This window comes from Bos grunniens, chromosome 8 (assembly GCF_055505025.1).
Source record: "Bos grunniens cultivar Pamir isolate PY7600 chromosome 8, Bosgru_T2T1.0, whole genome shotgun sequence".
Taxonomy (NCBI): domain Eukaryota; kingdom Metazoa; phylum Chordata; class Mammalia; order Artiodactyla; family Bovidae; genus Bos; species Bos grunniens.
In genome coordinates, this window is record NC_141172.1 from 46,729,173 (window position 1) to 46,748,492 (window position 19,320).

The window sequence follows — 19,320 nt, forward strand, 5'->3', positions numbered from 1 at the left end:
TGTGTCTTGGGGTGTTTCGCCTTGGGTTTATCCTGTTTGGGATTCTCTGGGTTTCTTGGACTTGGGTGATTATTTCCTTCCCCAGTTTAGGGAAGTTTTCAACTATTATCTCCTCAAGTATTTTCTCATGGTCTTTCTTTTTGTCTTCTTCTTCTGGAACCCCTATGATTCAAATGTTGTAGCATTTAATATTGTCCTGGAGGTCTCTGAGATTGTCCTCATTTCTTTTAATTCGTTTTTCTTTTATTCTCTCTGATTCATTTATTTCTACCATTCTATCTTCTAATTCACTAATCCTATCTTCTGCCTCTGTTATTCTACCATTTGTTGCCTCCAGAGTGTTTTTAATTTCACTTATTGCAGTATTCATTATATATTGACTCTTTTTTATTTCTTCTAGGTCCTTGTTAAACCTTTCTTCCATCTTCTCAATCCTTGTCTCCAAGCTATTTATCTGTGATTCCATTTTAATTTCAAGATTTTGGATCAATTTCACTATCATTATTGGGAATTCTTTATCAGGTAGATTCCCTATCTCTTCCTCTTTTGTTTGGTTTGGTGGGCATTTATCCTGTTCCTTTATCTGCTGGCTATTCCTCTGTCTCTTCATCTTGTTTAAATTGCTGAGTTTGGGGTGTCCTTTCTGTATTCTGGCAGTTTGTGGAGTTCTCTTTATTGTGGCTTTTCCTCGCTGTGTGTGGGTTTGTACAGGTGGCTTGTCAAGGTTTCCTGGTTAGGGAAGCTTGTGTCGGTGTTCTGATGGGTGGAGCTGTATTTCTTCTCTTTGTTCAGTCACGCTCAGATCCATTGGTCACCCTTCCTTTGCTCAATTCTGTATCATACAGTGAGGAAATTGGTCCCTGCAAGTTGCATCTCTTGGCTTCTGGCAGGGTCCCTGTGGAGATAGCAGCAGTGAAGGGTCTCGGTCCTTCTGTGACCCTGGTCCATCAGAATTGATGCTTTTAAACTGTGGTGTTGGAGAAGGCTCTTGAGAGTCCCTTGGACTGCAAGGAGATCCAACCAGTCCATCCTAAAGGAGATCAGTCCTGGGTGTTCATTGGAAGGACTGATGTTGAAGCTGGAATTCCAGTACTTGGCCACCTGATGCGAAGAGCTGACTCATTGGAAAAGACTCTGATGCTGGAAGGGATTGGGGGCAGGAGGAGAAAGGGACGACAGAGGATGAGATGGTTGGATGGCATCATCAACTCAATGGACATGGGTTTGGGTGGACTCCAGGAGTTGGTGATGGACAGGGAGGCTTGGCGTGCTGCGGTTCATGGGGTCGCAAAGAGTCAGACACTACTGAGCGACTGAACTGAACTGAGACCAACCTATAGACTAATGAATAAACATTATAAAATTTTTATGGCATATAGTATTATAGTCATATATCCATTATACAGTATTAGAAACAGTTACTTAAAAAAAAAAACTCCACTTACCTGTGATAAGCTGATATGCAGTTTCTCCAATTATGAGAGAAGTATAAGAACACTACTGTACCGCAGCATAATTCTTTGAAAGCAAAGTCATAAATAAAACAGTAAGAAAACTGTTAATAATTTTATATTAAATATCACTCACCTTATGCCTATGTAAGGATAAGCTACCCACTCACTTCAGTACAAATCTTGCACAGTGTCCTACATGATGGATACTTAGGCAATGAAAATGATGACACAAAAATATCTCACACAGTTCTTATCCTACAGTTACTAGACTTTCACATGAAGACACTCATATGCATACATAAGTTTATTAACTGTATGACTTGGTTATTTACTATTCATTAAGAGGAAGTGAACAATCATAAAGGTCTTCATCCTCATTGTCTTCTTTTCTGGTAGGCTGAGGAGGAGGACCGAGAGCAATGGCAACCCACTCCAGTACTCTTGCCTGGAAAATCCCATGGACGGAGGAACCTGTTGGGCTGCAGTTCGTGGGGTCGCTAAGAGTTGGACACGACTGAGTGACTTCACTTTCACTTTTCACTTTCATGCATTGGAGAAGGAAATGGCAACCCACTCCAGTGTTCTTGCCTGGAGAATCCCAGGGACGGGGGAGCCTGGTGGGCTGCCGTCTATGGGGTCGCACAGAGTTGGACACGACTGAAGCGACTTAGCAGCAGTCGCAGCAGCAGAGGAGGAGGAGGAAGAGAAGTTGGTCTTGTTTTCCCTAGGATGGCAGAGGCAGAAGAGGTGGAGGTGGAAGGGGAAGCAGGAAAGGGAGGCACATTTGGTGTAACTTCATGAAAATACATTGTAATTACTGATTTTTGCTGTTTCTTTATAAATGTTTCAATGTGGCAGCAGTCCCCAACATTTTTGGCACCAGTACTGGTTTCGTGAAAAACAATTTTTCCACTGATTGGTTAAAGGGGGAATGATTTGGGGATGGTAGCTCAGCTGGTAAAGAATCTGCTTGCAATGCAGGAGACCCGGTCCAATTTCTAGGTTAGGAAGATCCACTGGAAAAGGGATAGGCTACCCACTCCAGCGTTCTTGGGCTTCCCTGGTGGCTCTGTTGGTAAAGATCCCCTGGAGAAGGGAAAGGTTACCCACTTAAGTATTCTGGCCTGGAGAATTTCATGGACTGTATAGTCCATGGGGTCGCAGAGTCCGACACGACTGAGCTACTTCCACTTCACGTGCATTACATTTATCATGCACTTTATTTCAATCAGCTCCACCTCAGATCATCAGGCGTTAGATCCTGAAGTTTGCGGATCCCTGCTATATGGCACCAATCCTTCTTCCACCATTTGCTTTAGTTTCAGTGCCCATCATAGAAGGTCCATGTTGTAAAAGAAGTCAAAACCATCATGAATAATCACAACTCTTCTGACAATTTGTTTTCTGGCACTGCTTCTTCTACTTCTTCCTCATTGTCTGGCACTGGTTCAGAAGCACTCAGCCCCATCAAAGTGTCTTCTGTGAATTCCCTAGGTGTGGTGTCTATTAGCTTTTGAATTTCTCCAAGATTCATATCTTGAGAATTTTCACCCCCACTTTTTTGCAATGGTCACAGTCTCTTTCATGATTTCCATGACTGGTTCTGTCATAAATTCTGTGAAGTCATGCACAACATCTGAACAGTTTTCTCCAGCAGGATTTTGTTTTGGGCTTGATGACTCTCATGGCTTTTTCTGTGATGATAGCATCTTTATGGTATAATCTTTCCAGACTTCCATGATGCTCTTTGGACTTCTTGTCCATAGTGTTGACAATCCTTTCCATAGAGTACCTTATGTAATGAGCATTAAAAGTCCTTATAACCCTCTGATCTAGAGGCTGTATTAGAGATGTTGTGTTTGGGGACAAGAAAACCACTTTGAAGTCTTGAAGTATTGAATTTATTGGGTTCTGGATGGCCAGGGGCATTGTCCAACATCAAAAGAACTTCAAAGGCAGCTCCTTACTGGAGAGGTACTTTCTGACTTCAGGGACAAAGCATCAATACAACTAATCCTGAAAAAGGGTTCTCATTGTTCAGGGTTTCTTGTAGTACAATCAAAAGATTGGCAGGTGGTATCTATCTCTTCCCTTCAAGGTTGGGGGTTCAGCTTTAGAAATAAGGGCATCCTGAAACATAAACCGGACTGCATTTTCACAAAACATTAATGTATCCCTTCTTGTCTTAAATCCTGGCAACCATTTTTCTTCTTTACTAATAAATGTCCTCTGTGGCACATTTTTTTATCCTTCCATAATGGGGTACTTTGGTTTACATGAAAGACCTATTCAGGCAGATATTCTTTCTCCTCACTGATATTCTTAATGGCATTTGGGAACTTGTGTGCTGCCTCTTGGCTGGTAGGAGCTGCTTCTGTTATCTTGACATTGTTAAAGCCAAACCATCCTTTGCTGACATTAAATTCTCCAGCTTTAGATTCTTCAATTTCTTTTTGCTTTGTCGTATATTAACTTTGCTTTTTCCTCAAATCATATTGGAGTCTCTAGGTATGCCTTTCTTATAATAATCCTTCATGCACATAAAGGCTGTATTTTTCAACACGAGATAAAAAGATATTTTGCACAAAGTAGAGGATGTTCACGCCTGCTGGTGTAGCCACAGCATGTTTTGTGAATTTCCTTTTCTGCTTTTATGATGGTTCTTATGCTGAAACAGCTGCATACCTCAACCTATAGTTAATGGTACATAGCAAGCAACTCAATTTTTTCTTGTAATGTCATGACATTTTTCTGCTTTTTGGGTGCACTTCATATATGTCCCAGAGTGTTAGTCAAGGTTTACAGTATTGTACCAAACAAGAAAAATATGTGAGAATGACAAGTGATCAATTTTTACTGCTCTATGCAATTCACTGGAGAGATGAACTGCTGACATAGCAACTTAAGCAGATGCTCACTTTAGCTCACAATATCAACAGGAGGTGGCTACAAAATTAATACAGTAATAGTGCATGCATTGGAGAAGGAAATGGCAACCCACTCCGGTATTCTTGCCTGGAGAATCCCAGGGACAGAGGAGCCTGGTGGGCTGCTGTCTATGGGGTTGCACAGAGTCAGACATGACTGAAGGGACTTAGCAGCAGCAGCAGCAGCAGTATGTGTATTATGAGTTTACTACATTTTATATTTACATTTCTCTCAATGAGAATGGCACCATGGATGGTCTGTTTAACTTTTGATAAATTTTAAGTTTTTATAATAGATTTATATTTTATGATAGTAAAAGATAAAAGACTAGTATTTACATATTTATATGCTTTTATGACATACCTCTTTCTTTTTTAATTATTTCTAAGTTATGTGGTTTGTGTTTTCAAGTTGTCACAAAGCTCCAAAAAATTTTCAATATATTTGTTGAAAAAACTGCATATTAAGTGGAGCTGTGCAATTCAAACCCATGTCACTCAAGGGTCAACTGTGTAACAATATGTAACTTTATAGTTTATAAAGTTTGCTTTATAAACTATAAATATATAACTAAAATACTTTAGACTTGGTAGAAAGTTTCAGATATTATACAATTTGTAACACTCCCTGACTTCACCCCCACTCCCATAGAACAAAACAAAACTGGCAATATCTGCATATTAGGTAGAGCTGTGTAATTCAAACCCATGTCACTCAAGGTCAACTGTTTAACAATGCATTGTTGGGTTCGCTTTATAAATATATAACTAAAATACTTCAGACTTGGTAGAAAGTTTCAGATATTATGCAATTTGTTACACTCCTGACTTCCCCCCACTCCCATAAAACAAAACAAACCCGTCAACATCAGGCATTACCCAAATACGAGGAATATATTTGCTGTTCTGAGAACCAGGCTAAAAACATTTGAGAGTTACTCTAACTGGTTAATACTGGGATCCTAGGATTTCTTAAAAAAGAATCAGTTTTTCCCAGTGAAAATAAAAACCATTAAAAATCACAAAAGATAGCATAGCAACACAAAAGATAACTTTCTAAGAAAAGGAAAATATTCACCCATAATCCTACTGCTGCAACATAATAATTTTTCATTTTATTTATTCCCTTCTGGTTTATTTTCATAGGCATTTACATTTTATTGAATATAACCATTTATATTTTTTTTACAGTTGATATTACAGTAGCTACTAGAGCAAGTATAAATATCATTTTTGATAGCACTGCATGTATTCAGGGATATATATATATATAAATATATATATATATTTTTAAATTTTCTCATGTCTCTCTCCCACCTGCCTATTCTATCAGTGAACTTAGAAAAACTGCAACACAAGATTTTCAGACTCAAACCAGCTAGGAAAAAAATATCAAAATCTCAAACTTTAGAAGTTAAAAGTTTTGATTTATAGTCTGAAATCCATGATACTTTGCAGGTAACCTGGAAAAGAGCAGTGCATTTAAAATTTTTGACTCAGATGCCCTTATACTCATAAACCTATTTGCTACCTTTATTACTTCAATTAATATACTGTGTTAAGCTGTAACTTGGGGGAAAAAAGTTTAACTATTAAAATTCCTGTCTAGAAGCATTATAATTGTATTATGCCAGTTCAGTACATGGTGGCCTACAAGAGGAAATAAAGACAGAGAAAAATAATTTCAGGACCATCTGGCTTCTAATGTAAGAACCAGTTTAACAGACTTTAGCTTACTGATACTTATACTCTCGTTATTTCCTGCTCCTCCCTTTCTGTCCCCTGACCAACTAATGTCAAGTGGGTCATTTCCAGGATAGAGGTATTTGCTTCCTTCCTTTGCATTACTCATTCAATTAATTCAGTCAGAGGCATAACCATTTATAGATGTAGTAGACATCTCTCTATTCTGCAAATTATAGCTCAATTTCAGCTGTCATATGCATAGTTCCTTTTTTGATTACTCAACATTTGGGATATACATTGGTAAAATGCAATATGCTATCATGGTATATTGCCTGTTTTAAACCAAAGCAACAAATGTAAAAGCCTGTTCCGTCACCAATTAGCAGTAACTGCTTTGATGCTTTTTTTCCCCAACATTAACTGCCTATTCTTGGCATGCGATATAATTTGTAGTAAATGTGCTGCTGAAGGAAGTATTTGTTTGTTCATGTGACTATAGTTAAATTGTTAAATCTTCACCAGGTTTTAACACAACCAAATAGCTATTATTGAGCCTTGTAAAATGAATTAGTATTAAAGACAGAAATCATTAGAGGAATGTTCAAGGTATAACCTACCAATTTACTATTCAATGAATTAACTAGCTGAAAGAGAAATGTAGGAGCCTCTTTAAAAATGCTTATGATTAACACTGGAGAACAAATAAGTTTATATTGTATTACAGTTCAAAAGGACCATTGGCATAGTAGTGCAGATAAATTTGGTCAAGAGAAGATAATGACAGTACAACTCCTGACAATTAGATTATAGACCTTGCAAAGTAACTTCTCATGTTTGGGCTTTCTCACCTGTAAAATGAAGGGATTAGGCTTTATGACACTTAAAAGTTTCCAAGATTTAAGAGTTTATCTGGCTTCCCATAATACCTGTTCTTGAAGTTTTTGCCATAATGTCTACTTGCACCTAAGAACATCCTATTTACATGACAAACGTCATCAGTTTCCAACTTAAAATTTTTTTTCATTTATCAAGTTTTCTTAAAGTGAGCAACACCTATGTATTTATAGAAATCACCAAGAAAAAAACTACTGTGGAATATATTCTTAGGTGGAATGTAGGACTGGTGAGGAGAAGTGTGAAGATGACATACCAATTTAACTTCTGATTCTTCTTTTTTGTTATGTATACTGCTGACCATTTTCTCAGAACCCAAGACTACTATCCAAACTGTACAGTGTAGATATGCATAAAAGCCACATATCAAAATATGTTGTTTGGTGCTCCTGTTGTCAAGGAAGGTTAAAAATTGATGAGACATTAGATATGAGTGGCGCTAAGAGGTTTTCACATTTCATTAGGAATGTAAGGGATCAATCTGTGCCATCTTTTCATTTCTAGTAGTAAGCTATGGTCCAGTGACTTTCCAAGGTCACGGATCTATTAATGTCATTTGAGAAGAGCGCACAGATATGATTGCCAATTCTACATCATACTGTCATTCTTCTAGATGTCAGAGCAGGAGATGCTCTGATTAGGCAGAACTCTAAATGAAATATAATATCTTAAAGACACTTTACAGATGGGCCATCTAGCTCAATTTCTCATTTAAAATCTGAAATTTCTTCTGTAGCCCTGTGTCAGATGTCATTCAGCTTCTGTGCCAATGGTTAAGATACTCACTTATCCTTCAGAGGTGTTCCCTTTCCTTAATGGACACAGAACCATAAATTCTTTCTTACACTGAGCTCTAATCTGCTGTTTCGCAACTTTCACCTAGTTTTACGGAGTCAAAAAGGATAAACTGTACATACCTATCAAATATTTGAAGACAGCTATCATTCCTTAGTCATGTAATTCTTTGGTTATTCTTTGGGTTTCGGTTTATGAGACCCTTCCCAACTTGGTAAAACACCCCAGGATTTGCTCTAATTTGTGAATGTCCTTTCACTGCATCTTGAAATTAGTATTGCAGATGTGGTTTAACAAGCATTTTGTACATGAGATTATTTCTCCATGATCAATTTTTCATTACCATGAGCTTACTTAAGGTTGTAATCAACTGGCTCACATGTTATTTCTTGCAAGCTACAATCTCCAGGTATTTTTCCTCCATAAGCTCTTCATAAGTATAGTTTCATATTTCTATCAGTGGCTTTCTGTTTCCAGAATAATCATACCATGTGCAATTGTGCCCCTAACTAGCTTGCCAGCCTCATCCTTATGACATCCTTTCCCCTTGACCCCTGACAAGTCTTCTTAATTTCAAACACACCATATCCTTCGTCTAGGCTTCCACATACTGTTCCCCTCAGCCAGGAATGTTTTTTTGGGCCACCCAGGTCTAGTCTTTTCTTAAGTTATCCTTCAAAGCTCAGTTCAGATACCACTTCTTTGTGGGACTCCTCGACTTCTCTCTCCCCATGTTCCCTCTCAAGAATGCCTTTTACCTATTCTAATACCCTATAAATCTTCTTCAGTCTTACACAAACAGTAATAATACTCATGCAATAGAGTATCTGTCTCCTCAGTTATACTGCGAAGTCTCTGAGGACAAGGTTGATGTCTACCTTTATTTGGCATAGGGTTTTGAATGATTTAAACATTCAGTAAGTACCTGGTGAATGAGTGAGTAAATACTGAAGTAGTATGATCAATATTTTGATTTTCCCAGGTGATAATATATATAGATATAAAAAAACCCACTTAGCCAAACTCTGGGGTATGTTGTACAAATAAGGAACTATCTAGGCTTGAAGACAATCATAAGAAGGAAAAAGTCTCTTTAAAAGAAAGCAATAATAATAAAATTTAGAAAACTATAGATCTATATACTATAAAGATCAATGGTATTTTTTTCCAGTCCTTATTTTAAGTAGGAAGTGAGGAGCATGGAAGAAGGAAAACAAGCACAGCTGAGTGGCATATTTTTGTTTTACTATTAATTCGACACATCTGAACCAAAGCATTCACAATACTTGATATACTTTGAAGAGAATCATATACTATAGTCTTAGACATAACCACAGAACAAGCAGAACAATTAAAACTACATAAGGCCTTAAAATATATCCACAGTGTGTATATTCATTCATTTACAAATTAGACTACATACCATTAATTTTAATTTTTCTTTCATTGTTTTATTCAAGCAGTATTCATTCAAGGAAAGGCAACTTAGTTTTTGTGTGTGAGCTTTATTTTTTTTTTTACTACATTGGTTATTATAAAAGTTATGAATTAAATGTTTTCTTATCTCCTGCATCCAGGAGTAAATCCATGAAATTCTCAGAAAGTAATTCAAAACAACAGGTCTTATTCTTAAAAATAGTCAGAGTGAAAACGGATTGAACAGCCAGTCTGTGTGTAGTCTTAAGGAACATCTAATGGACTTTCAGATTTTCTAATAATGATAGTATTGCATTTCTACGGGATTAGTCAAAATTTAAAACATTGTGTACAAAATCATTCTTGAAGCTCTAAATGCCTTTTAAATTACTAATTTGAAAATTTTAAGTAGTTGCCTCACAGTACCAAACTTAAAACTCAAAACTAGTTCAAATTCAGTTCTATCGTGACTTCTCATTTAAAGGTAACTAGTTGGTAAATTAACAGATGGCATAAAAATTAAGACTTACATCATTTTTTTTTTTTTAAGGAGAAAATGTATGATAACCAGGGAATACAGAAAATTCAATGTATTTTACAATAAAATAACCTTTTAAATCTCTATCCCTGTACAACAGGGTCATCTTTAGTGAACTTGCATGTTTTCATATAGTTTATTATGAGTACTTGAACTGTTTTAGATATACAGCTTTTTATTGAAAGAATATTACATTTTTATACCAGGATAAGATTTAGTACATTGAGATGTTTTAAAAATATTTATAAATTTGTTTCTGATATGCAAAAGCATTTGGCAATACTTTTATAGCATTTGATTTTATAGAATTAAAATTTCATACAGTACTCATCTTGATGTTTAAAAAAAAATTCACAGAAAAAATATAAATTACATAGCCTGACTGCATGATACTGTTATTTCCAGTTTTTAGTTTGGTAATTAAAACCTTCATTAAGTCTGTTAACAAATCATTACCTGTACATTTATGAAGGCAACTGACATGATTTGCAAACAAAACCTTCAGGTTTTATGTTATTTACCAAAGAGTGCAGTTCAGCAAGAAAAGAAAATCCAATATGCAAATTTACAGAATATTTTACAAATTTACCAGTTCCTGTGACACAAACTGTTTCAATCTTTCAAGGTATTGTCCATAAAGTTCCACATCATTGTGACCTGCCCCTTCAACCCACAGAGGCTCCACAGGTCTTTGGCAACGCTCAAACAATGCGAGACCATGTGAAAAGTCTATTACTTCATCTTCAGTCCCATGAATTATTAATACTGGAGAGGTTATCTTAGAGATTTTGTCAATGCTGTAGGAAAAGAGAAGGGGGAAGAAGTCAACAAATTAAGTATGAAAAGGAAACATAAAACAGATTTTCTTGTGTTATATTAGATAATTCAAACATCAGAACCACCTGTAAATCAATTCAGAGGGATAGATACCTTTTAGATTAGAAATAAGATTCAAAAGTCATCTTTACATTACTCCCTGCTTTAAGATTATCTGAAGATGTTAATTTCATGCACTTCTGTTTGAGAGAATGACTCAATTATTACAGTCACCTTAGTTTGCTTTTCTACAGATATTTTTTCTTTTTGGCTGTTCTATAGCATGTGGGATCTTAGTTCCAGAGCAATGGGAAGTGCAGAGTCTTAACAACTGGACAGCCAGGGGAGTCTCTCCTTTCTACAATGTTGGTATTTAGAACAGAAACTTAGGTTGCAAGGAGAGGAGGAAATCAAGGGCTATTTCAGCTATGTGCTAACTTAATACCTCTCTGCACTCATATTTTTTTCTCCCTCCTAATCTCTTACTAAAATGATAGCAAAATATATTTTTTTAGGGTATTTACTCACAAAAATTAAAATAAAATACAACATTTTGGAACAGGAAAGCAGATGAGTATGTGAGAAAATAGATTAAAAGTGTAGGAGAAAACACAATTTTAAGAGGATAGAAGGGTAAAGTGAAGAACCAGCCCAATTTGTACTACGGAATACTCCAGAAGGAACTGACATGGGGATGAAGGCAGGTGATTCAAATCTATAGAATTTGTTCAAAGTCTCTTTAAGAAGTAGTTAGCCACCCCTGCCCCAGTTCTTTTCTTTCCCCTTGCTTTTGCAGCTGGGTAACTTCCCTGTACCTAGTGGACTAGGGGATTACAGACACAGTTTAAGGCAGAGATATCAAATAACAAGTAAACATATACATGCTGGCATCCAGGCCTTCATTCCTAAGGCATAGATGTAGGAAGAGTCTTCTTTGGAGACTATATATTTGCCTTAAGAGGAAAGATAAATAAATTCTGATGAGCAGCATGGGAATCCCCAACTAATCGGCTTGACCAGATCACTGGATAGTGAAACTCAGTCAACAAGTCTTAATCACCCACTTCAGGTCAGCTCTTTAATTCCTTACTTTTCCATATGAGCACCAACCAAGAATTATCAGACATCAGAGGAGAATACTTTAAATGTAACACAAGGATCAAAATAAACAATAAAAAAAGGGCAATTTGGAAGAGACAAACTATACAAAGAAGCCTTACAAATAACAATTCTTTAAAAATTTCCTGAGAGAGAGAGAGAGACGCCAAGGCATTTAGGTATTATAAGCATAAAATGAGGATAGAGTCTTGAAAAAGAAGACATCAATGAAATAATTCAAGGCAACATTTGGTAAGGAGAAATGCTTGGGTATATTATTTGCTGCCAACTATTCCATAATAGAGGAATTAAACAAAAAAGGAAATGTATGTTTTTCAAACAGTTTACTGTTAGTGCTTCTGTTGGTGTAGCTAAAACGAAAGAGGGTGTCAGACAGACACATAACTTGGCAGTAGTTTACCCCAAATGTCTCCCTATCATTCCAACCATTCAGCAAAACAGTATAACACATATACCCTCCAATCTACCATTTTCTAAAACCAAAACAAATCCCCAAAAAAGGTAAAAACCAAAAAACCCCATAGGCTTGCTCTGGTGATAGGATCATATGCTCCCATAAGCTTGCCTACCAAAGTAAGCCTTTAGGCTAATGAAGAAAAAATGGTTTTGAAATGACCCTTGCTGTTCTTATAAATAATTGAGTGATGTTTTGGCCTTTGGCCCATCTATCATTCACAAAAAACCTTCGTATTGCTGCCCATTTGAGAAAGAAAGTAAGACTGAAATTTGCCAGGCTCTCACTTCTTGCCTTTTCCCTTTATTGGGAAAAACAGGCCATCAATTTTTTTGTAATGATGAAGAGGAGCTAGCACGAACTATCATTCTACGTTGAGAGACATGAAGAAATGTAGTCCTCCTTTTAAATCTAACACTTATGTTTGCAGACTTATGGGGCAATAATTATTCTGGTTCATTTAAGACAACATTTTTGCAATTCATTTCTTTTGTAAAACATATCACTAATGAGACATCATTCACTTATTTTTATGCACATGTATCTCCTTTTCCCTCTACTTGTTCCTCTCCTTCAGTATTATGCACCTCACTGGATGGCACTATCACCCATTAGCAACTCAACAGAAATCTGGGGGGACCTCCCTGCTGGTCCAGTGGTTAACTCTCTCAGCTCCCAAAGCAGGGGGCCCAGGTTCGATCCCTGGTCAGGGAACTAGATCCCACATGCTGCAACTAAGACCTGGTGCAGCCAAATAAATGAATAAATATTAAAATAATAAAAAAAAAAAGAAATCTGGGAATTATATTCAATTTCTTTTGTTTATATACAGTCTAACATTTATTCTATCAATTTTACTTCTCAAATTCATTCTCTTGTCTCCAATACGAGTGCCACTGTCTGGGGAATAAGGCTCACAGCACTTTTCACCTAGGTTACTATTGCGCAAACATTTCAGCCTGCTGACTGGTGTCCTGCCACCACCCTCTTCACAGATTAATTATTTCACAATTTCGATAATATATGTAAAATATTAATAGGAGTTCAAGGCTGAGAAAACTGTATCATGAATACCTTGAGCGATGGAAAAAAATTCCTTCTAAAATTTTTCTGAATTAAACTACTTGCATATTAATACTTACTTTGGGAATGCATCAAAACAGTAGGTCTTCTTGGTATCAGGAAAAGCAACTCGCATTCCTGAGGTCAAAGGAGAATGAAGAATAACAGCAGCACTCTCATACCGAGCAGCAAGATCCACAGATGGTACTGTCCCTATACTCTGGCCATATATAATCACATTTTCAGGGCGAATGCCATATCTACATAGTACAGAAGTTTAAAAAAAAAAAAGGGTTGTAGAGTCAGACTGGTATGAAATGTTCAGTCACTAGTAAGTACTTAATCTTACAAAAGAATGACTTAGAATGAGACAATGCCAACAAATTTATATTTAAAATTTAAGTTTCTTAGTCACCACTACCATATCTAATGCCATAATAAAATCTATATTCATTTATTTCATCGGTTTCCATTCCATCTTTTGAAAAAATAGTAGCTGAGGTCTCTTACAATGTTAACCTTAAAGAATGAATTTATTAAATCATTTATACAATTCAATGTAGCTTACTATTAAATATATTTGGAACATACTATGTCACTAATATTTTAATGGAGATTCAGTTTTTATATTCCGTTCAATGTAACAGAGGTTCTTTATTTCTCTAGGTATTAAAAGTGGCTCTTTTTATTTTCTGAAGTTGGTCATAGTTAACAGTAGGGAATGAATAAAATATATGTATTATAGCCTAGCGCAAACTACTTATTTTCTTGAGATTTGCATTTATTCACCCATAGAAATGGACTAATGTGGAAAAAGATCAACAGATGAATGGGAATTTCAAATGCCACATGGTTTGGTGATTTATGAATAGACTTCATGACAAAATCTCAAGAGAACTACCTTAATTCCTTTAAAAATGCTTCAGTAATACTGGATACACACTATGTTTCTACAATATAATTGTCCTAACTATAAACTACTGGCAGTGTAAGTGAGGTACTGTGGGAGCTTATGAATGTGCGATTAAGGGCTAGAGTCACATCAAGTACACTGCTTTTCTACTTTAGTGGTCTGACAGCAGTCATTTCTGGATGCTGACAGTTATCTGCACAACAGTTTTTAGTTTTGTGAAAAGGTAAAAGAATCTGAATATTTACCAGGAAAATAGTAAGATAAACCCTTGTGCTTCCTATAGCTCTTGCCAGGGGCACAAGACTATTCGAACTATCTAGGTGGTGACGTACTGCCTTACAATTTCTTCAAATCAGTTCTACACAAGAATTTGGACCCTGGCCCAGAGACTGGGTTCGAGTTACTCCAGATTGACTCTAAATGTAACAAAACTAAGAAAAGTTTTTTTTTGTTTGTTTGCAACAGACTTAGCTTTATAGGAATGAAGGAATTAGGAAAATGAACATTTGGTGGCAATGACGGGTTTTAGGCTAAAGCTAGCAATGGCAAGGCTCCAAAGTAGCAGAAGCAGCTGCCAATTTAGCATCAGAGGACTTGAGGCAGAAACAGAATTTCAGAATAGTACATGTTGGAAAGGACTTTAGAGACCATCTAATCTAGGTCAGCTGCTTACTGAGCAGATGTTCAAAGTCAGAGTAAGTTAATGACAGACCTATAATTAGGCTCAGGTATACTGACTCCAGGTCCAGTGCTTTTTCTATTACAGCACACAGATAAGGAGCTCAGAGACTGTGGGGGAAAGGCCACAGAGTGAGTATTAGTCCCTTATTTTCTGTTGATCCATCAGAAGTTCAGTAATGTGGGTTATAAATATTCAATTACCCTTAAAAGGAAGTTACTCAAATAATAATTAAGCTCATTAATTATTTTTTCCCTTCCTGTTACTTAAACCCTAACTTTTTACTTTAATCCAGTAAAGGAAATGAAAGGCATGCATTCTAATTACACATATTTTATTAGATGATAGAATTCAAGAACTGGAAAGAATCTTGGAGATGATTTAACTCAACCTCTTCATTAAGCAAAGAAACAGAAAAGTTAAAGTTTTCAGGACTTCCTATACTTACTAAGTCCTCTAACCATATTTAGGGTTCAATGTAAGAGAAATTACAAGTCTGAAATTCTATGGTAAACGAGTATGTGAGATAATTTACCTATTCTGTTCCTGCTCTTCAGTCATACTGGTCAAATGTATAAAAAGATTAACCAAGATAAGAAATCATTTTAGAACATTTCTTTTAAATTGATATCAGAGAAAACTTAAAAAAGAAAAATAATAAAGCTGACCACTTACAAGAGGGGATTCTTTTACGTAAACATAGAAAGAACACCTGCTAAGTCACTTCAGTTGTGTCCGATTCTGTACAACCCCACAGACGGCAGCCCACCAGACTGCCTCGTCCCTGGGATTCTCCAGGCAAGAACACTGGAGTGGGTTGCCATTTCCTTCTCCAATGCATGAAAGTGAAAAGTGAAACTGAAGTCGCTCAGTCGTGACCAACTCTTAGCGACCTCATGGACTGCAGCCCACCAGGCTCCTCCATCCATGGGATTTTCTAGGCAAGAGTACTGGAGTGGGGTGCCATTGCCTTCTCCGAGAAAGAACACCTAACTGGATAATAATGTTTTACTTCAATAAATTTATACTTTTGTTTTACTTAGCACTAGTAAGGAAGGCTTTCTGCTTTTATCACTATACTAATTCACTGAAGTTGATTATAGTATGTGAATTATATTGCAATAAATCTGTTATTTAAAAAATTATATTTTCCTGACAAGTATTATACTATATTCAACTGGCTGACTCTGAAAGGAGGCACTCACTTTTGTTTGTATGCCTGAGGGGATTGATACCAGTGTAACTGAAGCAGATTTTGCAGTCATTTACGGTAGTTCGGACGTTTATAAATATTTACCCTTCTATGCCTGCCTCCCTCCCACCCCGAAGCTACTTAATTACTACTTACCATCTCTTTTTTTTTTACTTGTTAGAAATATGTTCTCATATCATTTCAATTGACTTAATCTCCTTTATACACTTCTGTCCAGTTCTTTCCCTGGACAGAACTCTGCTATGAGACCATAATTCTATTATACATCTTGGGGGGGGGGGGTAAATGTTTCTAAAGACATTTTCTAAAAAGATTATACCTACTAATAAAATTGAGGAAGTTCTTCCCAGCCAACTGAAACCATTAATATTAATATTTAAAGATTAAATTAGGAATGGGAAGTTTTCTCTATGTACTCTAAAATACTCTGGAATTCAGGCAGCTTATTAATGTATAATGAGGAATAATTTGTACTAAGGTATTATTTCTATTTAGTGTACATTATCTGTCTGATGAGAAAATGCACTGAAGTATACAAAACTGCAATATTTTTCAAGAAAAAATTGTAAGTATCTTGGCGACTAAAAGATGATTAATGTAATTTCTATTTATTTTTAGTTATATAAAATAATGCAAATCCTGCTTAGGATCTGAACAAAAGCAATCTAGTCTCTTATTCTGTTAATGACAGATCAAGTGAATGATTATTTAAATCACTGTTTTTTCTCTCTTGAAATTCTGCAACTTTGAATAAACATTTTAATACCACAATCCAGTAAGTTTTCTTTTTCTCTAATAAGTTTCTAAAGCCAAACATTTTTCATTGGCTTAAATAAATTTTTAAGAATCTCTCTCTCACACACACACATAATTTATCAAACTCTTTTATGCTATTATACAAAATTTAAAATTATAATCTAAAACTGTAACTATTTATAGATTTATACTGGTAAATATAATCTCTACTTAGTACTTCAAGGTGTATTACAAAAACATATTATTCTTACACAAGACAATTTCAGCGTGTGGAAAACAATTTCCAATCACTATTTACCTTGTCCTAAGAGCAAGCCAAGCAGCTTCTATGTCTGCATAGAGGTTCTTCTCTGTTGGTTTCCCAGAACTTGCACCATATCCAGAATAATCATATGAGAATATATTACAATTAATCCGTGATCCCAGTCCTATGTAAAAGCTGCTCATCTGACCAAGATCAACAGCATTTCCATGTGAGAAGAGTAAAGTATATTTGGCATTGGGTGAGCAACGCACAAACATGCAGGCAATTCTGTTGCCTTTACTGGTTCTAGTCATGAAACATTCAATGGCATCTTTTTCTCTAGAAGAATATTGCCAGTCTGCTCGTTCTGATAGGTGTAAAGTCCAACGGCTTCCACTTTCATCACACATCAGCGTATAAGTTGGATCAGGTGGCAAAAATGCTAACTTTGAAGCAATTTTCCCTGGACAAGGTGGACAGCAGAAGAGGCAACATAGCTCACTGAACGAAAGATTATTCATCTTCTGAAAAAGAAAATAGTCAATGTTTTAATCACTGAATGTGCATTCTGCATTTACATACAATAAAAGTTAAAACAAAGACACCAACCAGTAAATTCTACTAGTGGTCAGTGTCTACTACTGTTACATGAAGTATCCTTGCCCCAACAGATTTTTGGCATCTTTGTAGAAACACATTAAATCCTGAGGTGAGGCAAATACTCCTGAGCAGAAAACAGATTCAAATACTACATGACACATTTCAAATAGTAGTGATATCTTGTAATACTTAACCAAAATATGAAAAATGATATTCATACCAGAGAATAGGGGTATAAATTTGATATTTCTCCACAAAAAACAACAAAGGAGGTATGAAATATCTTTAGTTTGTAATTTCAGTGAAAATTTTCAGAATCTCAAGAGAAGTTAGGGATTTAACATAATAAACATATAATAATAGCACTGATGAAGCACTTACTGTCTATCAGGCGCTGTGCTAAGTGTACTATGCCTTTTCGCATGTTTAATCCTCTAAGCAGTCCTCTTTGGTAGTCTGAGAAAGAAACCTGCACAAGGTCAATCAGCTGCAGAGCCAGGATTTTACACCAGGCTCAGGCATCGTCCTACATCCCTAGGTCATACTGCCTCAAAGGCTGAGAACACTACTTGACTCAGAAGCCTATTATTTCAGCCATAGTGCCAGCGGCCTAAATAACCTATAAGACATTAAAATCAATATATGTTATGTATGTAATTATTGCCCAAATCAAGAAGGCATTATTATGGAAAAAAAGGTAAAATCTGCTCAAGGAAAACTTTCAAATGGTTGGACAGAAATAAGTGGAACGTTTGAAGTCAGAGTTGGGGGTAGCACTTGTTAACCATATAACCTTGAGCAAATTATTTACCTTTTTGACTCTTATTGTCTTCGTTTAAGTAAATGCCTACAATGAACAGACTGGTCGTGAAGAACAAATACAATGATATTGTTAAAGCATTTAACATGGTAATAATGGCTATAGTCGACACTCAGAAATGGTCCACTTTCTCCTGTGCCTTTTTCATCAATATTTTAAAAGTATCCACAGTTCATATTAACTCAGGAACATAAATAAAGTACTATTTGTTTGCCCTACCAGCATTTCCTTCTAATTATCCTTTCTTAAATTCTTATCTCTTTTTATTGGCAGACCATTACTTAGTTCCAGTAAGAAGGCATTCAAAACAAACACCTTCCAGAGTAACCAGAGGTCTCTCTGGTCTGGTCTAATGTCATCTAATTTTCTCTAAAAAATCTAAATAAAGGATAGGAAAAAAAGTACTTCATTATACCAAAAAAAATGAAAAAAAAAAAATCACTCAGAAGAGTGACTAAAGTGTTGAATTCATAAAGAAAGGGATGCCTATTTCATTAATTACTGATTCAAAATCTAGTTTATATTGCTTAATACAAATGTGTTAATTTCCATGTATAAATTGAGTAGGTAGAAAGAAGCAGCAGAAACATCAGAGAAAGAAGCAAGCAAGGGTAGGAGTGATATGAAAGCCTTTAAAAGATGAGTAAAGTAAAGGCAGAAAGGGAAGCATTTTACTTGCATTTCTATCTTTATTCCCTTTCAGCCTTCAAAATGAATACAACCTGAGTAAGTTAATGTCTTACTGTGGTTGGAAAGAGTCAGATAGAGCAGAAATGACAACTAGTTGTCATCTATGATGATAATTCTAATTGGTTCCATGAAGGGTTGTGCTGAGAAGGATTCTGAGGGGATACCCAGGGTTTGCCAGACAAAGAATGTGCGACAAATTAGTGATGTCTACTGCAGAATTTGGTTACAAATCTATTATCCTGGC

At 36.0% G+C, this 19,320-nt stretch overlaps 1 protein-coding gene across 2 annotated transcripts in view; it reads right to left on the minus strand.

The window, feature by feature from the left end:
• Positions 1-8,980: 8,980 nt before the first annotated feature.
• The window catches only part of ABHD17B (abhydrolase domain containing 17B, depalmitoylase), a 48,968-nt gene continuing 38,628 nt past the window's right edge, over positions 8,981-19,320 (minus strand). For both annotated transcript variants that reach the window (XM_086415508.1, XM_086415509.1), the window contains exons 2-4: positions 17,021-17,490; positions 13,242-13,421; positions 8,981-10,507 (exon numbers count right to left, since the gene is read on the minus strand). In XM_086415508.1, coding sequence (XP_086271634.1) covers positions 10,288-10,507; positions 13,242-13,421; positions 17,021-17,487 — 867 coding nt within the window. In that variant the 5' untranslated portion in view covers positions 17,488-17,490 and the 3' untranslated portion in view covers positions 8,981-10,287. The remainder of the gene's footprint in view (positions 10,508-13,241; positions 13,422-17,020; positions 17,491-19,320) is intronic.